The sequence below is a fragment of the Astatotilapia calliptera genome, chromosome 22, assembly GCF_964374335.1.
Source record: "Astatotilapia calliptera chromosome 22, fAstCal68.1, whole genome shotgun sequence".
Classification (NCBI taxonomy): domain Eukaryota; kingdom Metazoa; phylum Chordata; class Actinopteri; order Cichliformes; family Cichlidae; genus Astatotilapia; species Astatotilapia calliptera.
In genome coordinates, this window is record NC_137442.1 from 9222923 (window position 1) to 9237983 (window position 15061).

The window sequence follows — 15061 nt, forward strand, 5'->3', positions numbered from 1 at the left end:
ACATTATTATGAATTCTTGGAATATGAGAACGGTCTCCTAACAAACACAATTCAGGAGTTAAGGGCACTTCTGATCCTGAACAACCTTTTAAAAGTGTGACGACTTCCTTCCAAAAAGGAGCTTTAAGGGAACATTTCCAAAAACAATGTAGGAAAGTCCACACCTCACTTTTACATTTCCAACAGAGATAGTCAGGCATAAGCTTCATGCTGTGTAATCTTGTTGGAGTATGATAATATCTATGCACAATTTTATATTGTATGCATTTGCTCCTCGCCTCCTTAACATAAATCCCATTTTCTACCAAAATTCCCATCCATTTTATGTTTGGAATTGGTGCATTTAAATCTTTCTGCCACAAAGTTTTAATATTCGAACACCCACTTCTATTATCATTTACCAACTTATAAAAGCATTATGCTGTGTGGCGCTCCCGAGGAATATTTATAAAATTTAGAACAAGATTTCCATGTCCCCTTCTGAACTTGGACATCACACAATATCTAATTTGCAAATATCTCCAAAGACGTTCCTTCCCTTCCAATTTGTATGTTTGGACAAGATCTATATAGGACATAAATTCCCCATCTTTAAATGAGTCACTAATAACCTTTATGCCATGAGACTGCCACAATTTCCAAAACACCATTTTCTCCCCCCTATACGAACAGCTGGATTGTTCCAAAGCGATGAGTAAAACTGCACATGAGGTGATATTTTAAGAATTCTATATTCAGCCATACCTGGCTAGAGTGAAGCAAAATTGCGTTTGTTGAAGTGCGGCTTTGAGACAGCATACATTTTGGGTCATAATGGGTATAAATCTCAGACTCTATACTCAGCCATTCCTGTCCAGCTTGATTTTTTTCCCCAGTAATTAACCAATTTTGCCACCTCGAATGAGATTGAATATAGTCTTGGATCGGGTAAACTTAAGCCGCCCTTCTCTCTAGGGCCATATAATTTACTTAGCTTGATTCTTGCCCTTTTCCCATCCCACAGAAACTGCTTAATTAAGTTTTCATTCTGTTTGAAGAAAACAGGCAGTATCACATTTGGTAACATGATACGTAGTTGAATTGAGGAGCTATAATCATTTTTACAATATTTATTTTGCCCCACAATGAGATTTTTAATTTGCTCCACTTTTTTGCTCCCAGACGCCTTAACACTCACTCACATCCTGGGCCATCTGACCTCGGGAAATCACATGATAGGGTGGGGCCAGGTTTCACAATGAGCTCACCCGAAACCCTGGCTGATTGGGAACCACACCCGCTTTCACACCTTGGCTCATGTGATTAGGTAGAGGATCATCAGGGGGTCCTTTGTCCCTCTTTGGGGGGAAACTCCCACTGGGTTTAAATCTGGGACTCCCCACCATTGACCCTTAGAACTGAAGAAGCTTCTTGGATGAGAGGTGAAACATCTTCAAACACCTCGAAGAAGTCCAGACGCTTTTCTTTCCAAGCTCCTTAGACGTTTTTATTTTTAGTAGGACTGGGTCAAAATTGAGTTGGGGTAGGTCCTCCATATCTTGGCTTAGCCTAATCCCGAGATACTTCATCCCTCTAGGTACCCATCCTCAAATTAACCCTCTATTATAGATACTCTCTGGGATGTAGGTTAGATTTTTTTTAGCAAGAATGTAGCTGTTGCTCCCTCAGTGTTAGCTGCCAGAAATGTTGCCTGAGCTAGGAAGCTTTTATTTACCATTCATCTCTGTACCAAACATTATGGGAAACAGGTTTACAATGTTAAGGAGTCAGAGCAGTAAGAGTGCATATTTGAACTCATTTGAACCCATTACGATCGGTAGGTGATTGTAACCTTGAGCAAAGAATGTGTGGGCAAAGATCTAAAACAACTGTGAGCTGTGTTTCAGGTAATTAGGCACTTTTTGTGACTTTGTATAAAAGTCACAAAAAGGTGCGTTTATGACTGAGAAGAAAACTCTGTGGCTGATTAGATAAAGTACACAATGAGAATGCTATATTGATCGCTTTACAGAGCTTTTTTTATATTCAACTTTTATTTAATCATTCCATAAAATATAAAAATAAACATATGAATAATATAATTATAGTTAAAAATATAAATCCTATGTAGCAGTAACTAGGTGCGCCAGCAGGTGGCAGCAACGTCTTGGAGTCTCACGTGTGATAAACAGCAGAGAGACGACGAGGAAGAGGAGACGAAGAAGAGGCGACCATGTTGATTTAAAGGAAGAAGAAACACAATAGAGGAGATTTATATCCAGAAAAAAAATCAGTGATTGAAGCTTATTGTAAAGGAAATAGTTGATCGACCGCGCAGTGAGTGTTCGTTGCAGAAAAATAAAACAATAAAGGTAGGTTTGCGGAGCTTTGAGGCGTTTACTTTCTGTAAAAAACATCTGAGTTGCTATGAGCAGATTAGCATGTAGCTAACGTTAGCGAGTGGAGTTATTTGTGCTAAATTAGTCCGGAGGATAGCCGTATTCCATGAAGCTTTAGTGGAAACATTGCAAAAGAATTAACCCAGTCAAAGTACATTTTTATCGCATTGTTATCGTTATGATAAATTAAAAGATCATAAAAAGTAAAAGACGAACGAACGTTTTAACGGCTCAGTCGCTCGTTAACTTTAGCTCCGTTAGCATAACGTATTTAGTGTTTCTCCTTAGAGGCAGCGTTAATGTAAGATATTAATCAATAAATTAAGGTATGTAAAGTTTATCAAATCCAAAGTAATTGTTTTGGTGTGTTAAAGTTAATTAATTTCAGAGTGCGTTTGGAAAACTGCGTGAAAATTAAGTTTAAGCTAATGTGCAGTCTGAACGGTGGAGGAAAAAAAACTTGGTAAAGTTATGACGCTGTGAGCAGCTTTTGGCAATCGATTCAAACTGTGATTGTTTGATTTGTTTCAAGCTGATTTGAGCCTCAGTAAAGGATAGACTCAATTTAAAAAAAGAAGAAAATCCTGACAGTTTGGGCTTCGTTAATCTGAGGGCTGCCACCTGGCAGGTTCACCTCTCTAACCTCGGAGTGCTGAAGCAGCGTGTCGCTTTCTGCAAATAACTGCCGCTTTTATTTATCACTGTTCAGGGCAGAAGTCGGCCAACTTTACTAACAAAAGAGCAGATTCTCAACAACTTTAACTAAAGGGGGAAGGGTCTGCAAGAAGCCGAAAACGCAGTTTGAGCTTTTTAATAAAAGTGGCACAGCCTGTTGAGTATGGTGTTTTAATACGGAAATATTCAGTGTTTCTATATACTGAATATTCATTAGTTAGTTACTCTGTAGGTATTCTGTAATTAATCTGTATGCTTATAAACGAACTACTACTAACTGTTCACTTCTTAAAAATATAGCACTATTATTTCACTATGTTGCATTTAGCATCAATATTTAATATGAAATCACGTAAGAATGCTGCCAGTTTAAATAAAGAATTAATAAATATTAGTAACAGTAGATTCGAAAGAAAAGTCCGCTTTGATGATGATTTTTTTTTTCCCAGTGCATTTTTGCATCTGTGGGCTTTTGGAGTTTAACCGTTGTCAAATATGTGAGAATGACTGGCAGACTAGGTTTCTGTGTGGCCTGTTGTAGCTGCTGCTCCATTACTTCAAAGCCAACTGACTGTGTGTGTAACATTTCTTCAGAGACACCCTTAACAGAACAGATTAGACTTAAGGGTTAGATATATGTCATAGGTACATCATAACCACAGACCCCTCTGAAACCCAGCTACGTGACTACATGTCACATTAGTGTATTTTGTGATTGATTTGTGTATTGTTTTTGACTGCAGGATGTTGGCGATATCTGCAATTCAATAAGTTGAAATGAGAAGCTGCAGATCTCAAATTTTGTAGGGAATTCTGATGTAGATGATCAGGCATGTCTTTGACACTCAGGAGTTTTAATCTCCTGTAAAATTTGATGGTGCGAATCCTTTTAATTTCCCTTTTGTTTAGTTAGAGGTAGTTTTCAGTTGAAACAGTAGTGGTTTATTGGTGGCATTATGAAAAGTTAAAACAGGATCTGGAACATCCCCACCTACGCTGTCATCTCTGCTGTCACAGATAACGAGCGCTGAAAGTAAATTTATTTACCAACAAAACGGAACAAAAAATATTTGTTAGTGTTTGGGTCTACTTTGGAACAGGGCAACTTTAAAGCTATGGAGGCCACTGTGAGTCCTACCTGTTTTTATGCAAAGAAATCAAATTACAAGTAATCTGATAAGGAGTTAAACATGGCAGCCTGATGGCTTTAAATGCAAACATCCCAAAAATGCCGAATTGTTTGTTTATGAGATCTTGCTTCTTTTTCTCATTTTGTAATCATTATTTACCTATTTTGGGTTATGATGTCATCTTCAGTGCAACTGATGATCAAGAGAGTAAATAGGTAAACTACTTATAACTGGGACTTAGAGTCAGCTGTTCATGGTCATTTAAAAATGTAAAATCTCGTGCTTTTATTTCTTTTAGGTGAGGAGTCTGAGTTGTTGGCTTTGACTCTGAGGAGGCAGCAGGCGATCAGGCCACAACTCTCACACTTCAGACTGAGCTGAAGACCTGTAGTGTCGAAGGAGAGAGGGTCAAACACCTGGAGGAGAAAGGAAACTCACACCCCCCACACACACTGAAGACTCAGCAAGGGTGGAAAGCTTTTTGGGCTTTGGACTCAGTTACCCCTTGTGTGATTTTTGATTTCAGGATCCATTTTTTTGGAGTGACTTATACCCACACAGTGGAAATAAACAGAAAGCATTACGGACTATAATTTTGGGGAGATACTTGTACAAAGTTGGGCATTTACTTTCCTTTTTTTTTTTTTTTTTTGTCAAGAACAGGGATATTGAGCAACTCTAATGGACTCAAAAGTGGAAATAAGAAATACTGTTCCATTCACAAAGAGAAGTTTAAGTATTGAAGTAAGATTATATTGAAGATCCCCAAGTTCAGATTGCCTTAGTTGTTCTGTTTCAGGACTTGAACTGCTTCAATACTTGTTCACATATAATTTTTCTATATTGTGGACAAGTATATTCATGCATATGAATGCAAATTTCTCTTCATTTTGAAGAGCTCTTCTGTAAAAAGTTTTTTTTTTTTTTTTTTGGTTGTTTTGTGTACGTCAGTCACTCTGTTGTTGAAGGGGACCGAACTGCACGTACGTGTGTATATGTAAATACTACGAATCCACTTCTGTCGTCAGCTTTGGACTTCAAACAAAAAAAGAGAGAGAATATCGTTTGTTAATGCTTTATTAAACTTTTTTACATCTGAAGAGAATTTTTAAAAATTAAACCTAAGACGCAAAAATCTAATACTTCAAAGGACAGAAAAAAAGAAGACAAAAACAGGGAAAATGGCAACCGCCAGAACAGAAAGTGTGGGCCCGGTCGTCATGGGACTGAATAAGCAGAACGGGCAGCTCAGAGGGCAGACCAAACCAGCTGCAGTCCAGCCAGCACCAACAACTCAAGGAAAGACTTTGGGTGCTCCCCAGAAAGCAGGAGGAGCCTCTCAGGACGGAGGTGGTATTAAGTTTGGAGATGACTGGAAAAAGAGCCTACAGCTCCCTCCCAAAGACAACAGGGTCAAAACCTCAGTGAGTTAAAATTTGATTTCAGTTTCTTGTCATGCTTTCGCTTCAGACTAGTTTTCTCCTGATGTCCTAACCATTTCTGTGACCACTGCAGGATGTGACGTCCACAAAGGGGAATGAGTTTGAAGATTATTGTCTCAAAAGAGAACTCCTGATGGGCATCTTTGAGATGGGTTGGGAGAAACCTTCCCCTATTCAGGTATGCTCAATATTTATTATCATTTATCTTCTTTCCAAATAGACCCCATTGATTAACTTACAATTTTATGTTGACAGAAAACCCAACACATGTAACCATTCTGCTGGGCATTTCTGTATTAGACAAACACATTTGTCTGTATTCTGTTGTGTTTTTTTTTTTGGGGGGGGGGAGAATCATTTTTGACAGTATATACGCCAATATCAGTTGATTTGTGCGTCAGCATTTGACTTTTTAAAAAAAGAATAGGTGTTTTCATCCTGTTTCTTTTGTACTCTCTTTAAAACTCATCAAAAATTAACATTAAAAGTAAACATCATCTGCAGCACGGTTGATGTGGTGCACTTTTTAGATCAGGATTATTTCTCATTATAAAGTAAATCAGATTTGTTAAACTTTACAAATCTTGTCTTATTAAACAAATAATTTCCTTAAACTTTAAATATAATTTAACTGAAAAGAAAATATAAATGTGAACTGACATAAAAATGTAACAGCCTGGTGACAAGACAAGTGAATTATTACAAGAATCTAACACAATAGTGGCTTTATCTCCATTACCTAATTTTAACTATCACTGTGGATGATGGGGAAAAAAACCTGGGTTACTTGTACGGTCATACAGTTTTATACATTTTATTTTGTTTGTTTGATTTGAGAGATGCTTACACATGCTGACACAATTCGGGTTGTTTTTATGGTCTACCTTAAAAGCACAAATGCCATGGTTTAAACATGTAAGACAAAGACACACATTTCATTTGTGTCCATGAAATAAAAAAGGCAAGTATGTTTGTGTAATGAGACAGACGGTTTGCCTGTTGGTTCCTTGCAGGAGGAGAGCATTCCCATCGCCCTGTCTGGACGGGACATTCTGGCCCGAGCCAAGAATGGAACAGGGAAAAGTGGAGCCTATCTCATCCCACTGCTGGAAAGGATAGACCTGAAAAAGGACCACATACAGGGTGAGGCACTGCCTTTGGTTTTATAGTTGGACTCCAAATATAAGCTTTACTGACTACAGTTTTAACTACCTTTTTCTTTAAGGTGTTTTTTAACTTGTGTTGTTTTCCTATGCTTCCATTTTACCTGACATGGCATTTCCTTCAGTTTGTCTAGGAAACAAAGCACGTGCTATAGAAAGAGAAGCTAATGCATCGTCATTGTCTCGCCAGCCTTGTTTTTTCTGTTGGTTCTATGTTTTTCCTTCAAAGCAGATTTCACACATGCATTGCAGCCCAGATCTTTTCTAGGACTGAGCCAACAGGGATGGACCTCAGCCTGACATTAACCTTTAAGTTCTCAAGTGCAAAGTCTCTGTGATGTTTGAAGGCACAGCTAATATAGCAAGTGGCCATCTTTGTGCTGCCTAGCAGAAAGGACAACTGTAAAACTAAAAAGCCAGATTAATTTCATGTGTGAAAACAGCTTGTGAAATCACATACCATCTATCATGTTTGTAATCTCTACTTCTTTTTTTTTTTTTTTTCTTTTTTTTTTTAAATTTTCCAGCCATTGTCATGGTGCCCACTCGTGAGCTGGCACTGCAGATGAGCCAGATCTGCATCCAGCTCAGCAAACACCTGGGAGGAGTCAAAGTAATGGCCACCACCGGGGGCACCAACCTGAGAGATGACATCATGCGTCTGGATGAGACCGGTAAAGATTCATATCAACCAGCTTTGTGGTACTTTTATCCATGAGAGGTTATGGAGGCTGTCACTCTGAATTCCGTGTGTTATCTGTTGTTAAATATTGTCACAAAATGCCCCGTAAAAAGGAAGTTTTGATGATAATCATAGTTCTGTTTTCACAATAGTGCATGTGGTCATTGCCACGCCTGGCAGGATCCTGGACTTGATAAAGAAGGGAGTGGCAAAGGTGGATAAAGTCCAGATGATGGTGATGGATGAGGTAAATATGAGTAAAGTCATTTCAGAAACTAGCTGTTATTTCATGTATTGTGTTGTATCGGGTAAGAAAAGAGGCTTGCTTCGTGGTAATTATTATTCCGTTTCTCTTCAGGCGGATAAGCTGCTGTCTCAGGATTTTGTGGTGCTTATTGAAGATATTATTAGTTTCCTGGCCAAGAACAGACAGATCCTGCTCTACTCTGCAACCTTCCCCATCAGTGTGCAGAAGTTCATGGTGAGTAGACGGCTAATTACTGCGCTGCTTGTCCAGCCTGCTGGCTCAGAGCCACTTGGCTCCACTTAGCTCACACTGCAGACCGAGCTCCGCTCCTGTCGCGCCCAAATCTGTTTCTTTCTTTGTTGTGGACATTTCCAGGGTTGATTCAGCTAAAGCAAATTTAGTTTACAGTCACAGGATACGATTGCTTTTACTGTTTGTACAAGTCTTTTTTGAAATTCTGAGTATCTAAGCAGGTACTACTTGTGTGGTGGTTTCAGTGACAGTGCATCCAAAAAGAAATTTCTCCATAAAGAAGAGCAGAAAATGATCATGACAGAAATGTCCTAGAAGCTTTTACAGTTCTGAAAACACATTTTTAAAAGCACTGTGTGAACTGTTATCTCTCTGTGTCTTTGCTGTAGGCCAAGCACCTTCAGAAGCCCTATGAGATAAACCTGATGGAGGAGCTGACTCTGAAGGGCATTACTCAGTACTATGCCTACGTCACAGAGAGGCAGAAAGTTCACTGCCTCAACACACTCTTCTCCAGGGTAACCGACTCTCTGTTAACTGCGGTTACTTTGTGACCACAAGTACACTTCTTTCAAAGTGACAAGTTAGCCCGTGTTAATCCAGTGTTTCCTGATTAAATTTTACTCCCTTTACCTTTATTTTTTTATTTTAATTCCTTTCTTTAAAAGGTTTTATCAGATAAGGAAACACAGGCTTATTGCTTTTACTTTCCACAGATGAAAATGCCCTCAAAGGCTCATTCTGAGCTAGGAATAACTTATTTTTTTTCTCCTCTCCATCATAGCTTCAAATCAACCAGTCAATCATCTTCTGTAACTCCACTCAGAGAGTGGAGCTCTTGGCCAAGAAGATCACTCAGCTGGGCTACTCCTGCTTCTACATCCACGCTAAAATGATGCAGGTGAGAACAATGTTTTTATGCTAACAGAACATTAGTGGGCTCTCAAATGAATGACGGGCGCAAAATAAAAGAATATGCCTGCTCGTAATCCTCCATCTATATAAATATTAATGTTAGATTCTTTTAAAACCTTAAAATTACTTTGATCACGGTATTAAAATACCTGAATATTTCAATGAGGAATACATTTTCTTCAGGCTGAAGAAAAGCAAATCCCGATGTTGGATAAGTAATGATTTGCGATCATTTGTTTTCTCCAGGAATACAGAAACCGTGTGTTCCACGACTTCAGAAATGGACTGTGCAGAAATCTGGTGTGCACTGGTGAGTTTTAACTGGAATATCTACTTGTGCATCACAAAAGCCTCAGAGTTAATCCAGGATATGTTGTAGCACTGCTGTAATCTTCTGTTGCCTTCCAATAGATCTGTTCACCAGAGGAATTGACATCCAGGCGGTAAACGTGGTTATCAACTTCGACTTCCCGAAGAACGCAGAGACTTACCTGCATCGTATTGGAAGATCAGGTATGTTTTGTTTTTGTTTGTAAATGTAAATCATTAAAGCTTACCTGCTTTTTTTTTTGTAAATGAAATTGTTTTCCAGGATGCTTGAAAGTTTATAACTGGCTTGTATTTAGCTAGAAACCATGGCGCACAGCAACCCCTGATGCACAATGAGAGAAAAGTGTTTCTTTTCTTATGTCACAGTTAAAACTCTCATTTTAACCATCAGAGGTCTAAATATCCTGTCGCTAACCCTAAAGCCACAGTTGAAAAGAGTGTCATAGCTTTACAAAAACTGGTGTTACTGCCTGTAAGGATGACAGTGCTGAGCATAAACTGCTATTTGCTCTAACAATTGCCCTGTTTTTAACAGAGTAAATGTCAGGCTTTAGCGCTTTAATCTGTGACTCAACTGCCTTCAAAAAGTACTTTTGTAATTTTACGTCCGTTCTGAACTTGCGAAAGCCGCCTCTGAAAAATATGGTCTGTGTTATGATACTATTTTAAAAACTAAACTGAAACGAGTGAATTCAATCTGCAAAGTAACTGAAATGAAAGTAAACACAAACCAAAATTTCCACATGAAGTGAAACAGGAAAAAGCAAACTAGTTAGAAAGCACAAAACTAAAGCTTTACTACAGGCTTGGACTTCGCAATCTGCATCTGTGACGTCTCGCCACGTGGCACAAGTTGCCAAATTCATGGGGTTGTTTTTTTTGTTTTTTCATGTTTGACACGCTCACAGCGCTTCAGACTGTGACTGATGTCATGGTTTTGATGTTCTGATGTCCCTTGGGAACAGTTTCTCTACTGTACTATTTTATTTGATTATTTTTCCCCCACAATATTAATGACATACTTTGTTTTTAGTTTAAACTGGACATTGTATATTAACCACATTCTCATGTTTCTCAGGGCGGTTTGGACACCTGGGCTTGGCCATCAACCTGATCACATCGGAGGATCGCTTCAACCTGAAGGCCATTGAAGACCAGCTGGTGACCGACATTAAGCCCATTCCCAGCAGCATCGACAAGAGCCTCTATGTGGCCGAGTACCACTCAACTAGCGGAGATTGTGACGTGGAGGAGGTCGAGGAGAAGCGCCAACAGGACAGCACCTAAAACAGGTGCGATGCCAAGAAAAAGCGAGGTTGTCTGAAATCATTCACTGCTCCCTATCCCGGGAGTTCTATGTATTGAGCTTCACAGCTATGATTAAAAGTAAATTCAGGGTGATAGTTGGTCAATATTTACCATGATTTTAAATGTGAACAAGTTCATTTTAAAATGCTTTCCTTACCTTTTAAATATATAGTTTAGCATGAGCTAAATTAAATGGCAAGCAACTTTGGGCATGTAGAGGTGGGCAAAGAAAGCGGTGAACTAGATTTCTAACATGGGGAAAAAAACAGTTTTATATAAAAAAAAATTGCCAAAGATTGCTAGATTTGTGAAAGATTTAGATCAGTAAAATGAAATGCTGTCAGAGACTACTCGCGCCTTTGTCTCTGTTATGTCTTTGCTGGCACACAATTACATTTATTAATCACAGCTGGCTTAAAAAATAGTTTGCTCAGCGTATGATGGGGTTCTGTGGAGGGCAGTGCACATCAGCTGTACACTACTTTTCCTGAGGCATTGTGAGATGCATTAAATGCTGTAGGGTAGGGGACACATGCCTGGGATTGGCTCACAAAACAGTTTCTTAAATTTTTCTTCTCTTAACTTTGTCATTTGCAGAGGTGGTTATGCTGATGCAGCATATTAAAAATCCGGCCTAAAATCTCTCCCAAAAATCATAACAGCTGTAGCTTTGTCAGGATGGACTAATCTGTTTGCACAAAAGGATGTGTAAAAAAAATTAAACACTTAATGACTGAAATCATGGAGCGAGGATCAGCTGATCCATGGAAGAGTTTGCAGCAACTTGCCTTACCAGTTCTGTGTCGTGTTTGTTTGGTTTTTTTGGGGGGAGTTTTTGTCAATGTGTGGCCTTCCACTTGCTTTATCAAAGTCATTCTTACCCCTATGAGGACAAATGCCATGTAGGGTATAATCTTACTCAGACTGAAAGATAGCCAGACTCACTATACAGCCCACTCAAGTGAGTAGTGAATGATTTCAGATGCAGTGTGGCTCCTTGTGTTGGTAACTTGACTGACGATGTGCTCCTAATCCATGTTTTGTCCTCTTCCTCAGGACGCTGAGACACACCGGGCTTTTGCACAGACATCAGCGCTTGCACCCAGGCTTCAGGCAACTCTTCATTTTTACATTCGTCACTTGTTTTCCGAGCCTGTGGAATGGATGTCTTAAAAAAAAAAAAAAAATCAAACAAAAAAAGAAACAAAGGCTGTTTTTATTTTGGAGCATTTCTTTAGCTTTTCCTCAACAAGAGCTGCCTCATTATTTTATACATTTAGAGGTTTAAAGTGTGCTTTGCACCAAGCTGGGACCGCGAGAAAGCTTAACAATTCCTAGAATTAGAGAAATGAGCTGTTTTGAACCCGTCGCCTTTGGAGACAGTTTTCACTTCCAGCAGCAAAGTTGGTCTATTTTGGGTTTTTTTGTTTTCTTTTGTTTTGTTTTGTTTTTTTTAAAAAAGTGGTGCACTTACACCAGCCATCACTCTGTCCACTCACACTGCTGTGGTCACTTAAGTGCCTTACTTGACTCCCGTGTGCACTCATCCATTCATAGCCTGCTGCCGACTGTCACGCAGCAGAGTACGAGCACAAAGACGAATCAATAGTAACCTGAGTTTATTGAAACTTTAGTCATTATGCAAAGGAAAAAAGGACAACACACTGCTCTCCCGCTGAGAGGTGTGCAGAAACATGGCTCAAAACCATCCTGAATGTGAACGTTTGTTTTTAATGTGAACGTTGCAATAAAAAAAAAAAAAGGGCAGCTTTATTTAAATACTACGTGACTGTTTTTCCCTTCCACCATGAATAAAACATGAGCAGAGCTAATGTGAGAAGACGGCCCCTGTACTGATTCGTAGAGTATGTTGGCCTGCAGATACACACAAGCAGCATGGGAGATGAGTAGCAGCTTCATTAAATTAAAGCTGTTGTTCTTTTACAGCTAAGAAAAATATATATATATTGACTGGTAAATAGTGTAAATCTATTGGTCGCTGTAGCTGCTGGATGAAAATATGTTCTCTTTTCCTGAAAAGGATGATGCATTCAAGACTCATTCAAAACAGCTGATAAATGAGCTTCAGCATGTCCACGATTGGTGCAAAACAACACTTTTAACTTTTTCTTTCCCCACACAGCTTCTGTTTTTTTTTTTTTTTTTGTTTGTTTTTTTTGGGGGGGTTTTTTGTTTGCTTGTTTTTTTTTTTGTTTTTTTTTAATCGAGAAAACGCACGGTGGAAATGTGTTTTTAAGCCCTCATGACAAAATTAACGTCGGTGAATGTATTAGTTGCCAATAATAGCTGTGCAGCCCGGTGGTTTAATGCCAAGCTCTTCACGTTGCTGCTGCAGTAGAGGCTCCGCTTCAGGCTTTGCTTTAATGAAATACAAACTGGATGTGAGCTGGTTTCATGAACCACAGAGGAATGAAACCCGCTCAGTCTTTAAAAGACCACATATAAAGTCAATTGGAAACAACTAATTTTTTTTTTCTCTCGTGCGGCAACAATTTTTTTTTTTTTTCTCTCCACAGCCTACACATTTTTTTTTTTTTTTTTTTTTTAAGTGACAATTTTTGTGAGGGGTAGATTTCTTTTAAGCAAACTTGTAGCATCTTTGAATGGGCAGCTGATTTTTTTTTTTTTTTTTTTTTTTTTTTTTTTCCCCTGCCCCCTCACAGATCATCACGAATTATTAAAAAGAAATTTTGCTTTTTAAGATTTATTTTTGTTGCTCTAAGCAGTTTGGGGGGTGGGGACAGGGTGAGGCTTTAGCACTGGGTAACCTTTGGAGTTTTTGGGGTGAGTTTTGCAGAAGCCAAGTGTTTTATCAGATGCTCACCGAGCATCTTGAATCATCTCTCTGGGACTTAAAGCATAGTCAAAAAGCATTGATTTTGTTTTATTTGTAATTTTTTTTTCTCCCCCAGAAGTTGGGGGAAAAAAAGAAAACTTGTTTATGTTTTGACTGCCAGAGAGTTACAACAAACAAACAAACAAGAGTTTGTGGAAAGTGATGAAGCACTGTGATCTCCTTGAACCTGTTCAACGTTTGTGTGATGGAAGATCAAAGTGCCGTGATTTTTATTTTATTTTATTTTTTTCCCCCAGTAGGGCAATCTTTATACGAGGTATTCTGAATCATTTTGAGGAAAGAAAATGGTAAATGATTCATTGTTTACACTCGTTGTTTACAGTTATAAAAGGAAAAAGAAAAAATGAAAATGCTTTGCTTCATTGGTGGAAGAGGAAGTAGACTTGTATTGTTTCCTTTTGTTTTCCTTGAAATAGATTTTCAGGATTTACATTGAAGCAAAACCAAAAAAGTTGAATGTCGTATGAGCGAGTGTGTGTGTGTGTGTTGACTGATCTGGGATATCTGTGTGCGCGTGTGTGTGTGCATGTGAGTTGATTGATGTGGGATCTGTGTGTGTGTGTGTGTGTGTGTGTGTGCGTGCGTGCGTGCGTGCGTGCGAGTTGATTGATCTGGGGTGGGTGTGTGTTTGTGGGTATGTGTGTTTTAAAGAGTGTGTGTGCAGTTGATAAGGAGTCATCGTGTTTACATGCAGCCTCACCCAAACAGCTTTATCTCTGTGGATAAATCCAACAGGTTCAGTTGATTTGGAGCCAAATTTGTTACTCATGCATGATTTTAAAAGAATCAAACTGACCTGTTGTTGTAGCTCGAGGCTGCGTGTACGCGAGCTTATCGTGCAGACTGTTTTGTTGGTCAAGTACGATGTCTTAAGTATTGATGTGGGTGTTTACAGTTGTCAGGGATGTGATTTGTTTTTTGTTTTTTTGTTTTTTTTTCTCCTTTTGTTTTTTTCCATCTCCCGCTTGCTCCAGAAGTTGATGTTTGTGGACACACAAAATAATTTCTAATGAGATTTTCTTTTTTTCTTTTTTTCCCCCTTCAGTGGTTTGTGTTCCTACTCACTTCCCTGACAGTCAGTCCATAAACTCCTCTGTGACACAGAAAATTAGATATTTAGCTGAACACCCGAGATCTTTGTGAAATGGTTGGATTTTTACTTTAGGGATGAGATGAAATGAATCTGCCAGCTGTTTCTTAGCTATATATTTGCTGTTTGCGCAGTCAGTTGTAACATTCTTACACTCTAAAGTAACGAGCGCAGCCTCATTTCGACTCAGTCGAATGTTTTGAATTGGGGGGGGGGAGAGTCGTAACCGATAGAAACTACAGCATTAAGTCGATGTTGTTGTTTTGTCGGGCTTAACCTGTCACAGAGGAAGTTATGCTGAATGTAGTCATGAATGTTGGTTTTTGTTGTCGTCATAAAGTCTTTGTATGTGAGTGTTGGCACTCTTTAAATGGAGTGCTGACAGGGGCGGGAGGCAGGGATATTATCAGAAACATATTCAAAGTTAAAATCAGAGAAAGGGTGAGGACTTGGATACTATAATGAATTTTCTTTTTTCCCTGCTGGTGTAAAACAAAAGTTAACATCTTAATGTGGACTATTAGTGTTAAAGGCTTAAATGCCGCTAATATTTCTACCGTGGATTTGCTGC

At 38.8% G+C, this 15061-nt stretch overlaps 1 protein-coding gene across 1 annotated transcript; it reads left to right on the top strand.

Moving 5' to 3' along the window:
- The first annotated feature begins 2172 nt into the window (after positions 1-2172).
- On the top strand, positions 2173-12479 carry LOC113014945 (putative ATP-dependent RNA helicase ddx6). The gene is made up of 13 exons (XM_026156818.2): positions 2173-2351; positions 4482-5607; positions 5699-5803; positions 6639-6768; positions 7316-7462; positions 7623-7717; positions 7829-7951; positions 8359-8487; positions 8754-8870; positions 9131-9194; positions 9296-9397; positions 10293-10506; positions 11579-12479. Exons 2-12 carry the CDS (start codon positions 5365-5367, stop codon positions 10499-10501), a joined length of 1464 nt encoding a protein of 487 aa, XP_026012603.1. The 5' UTR covers positions 2173-2351; positions 4482-5364; the 3' UTR covers positions 10502-10506; positions 11579-12479.
- The last annotated feature ends 2582 nt before the right edge of the window (positions 12480-15061 follow it).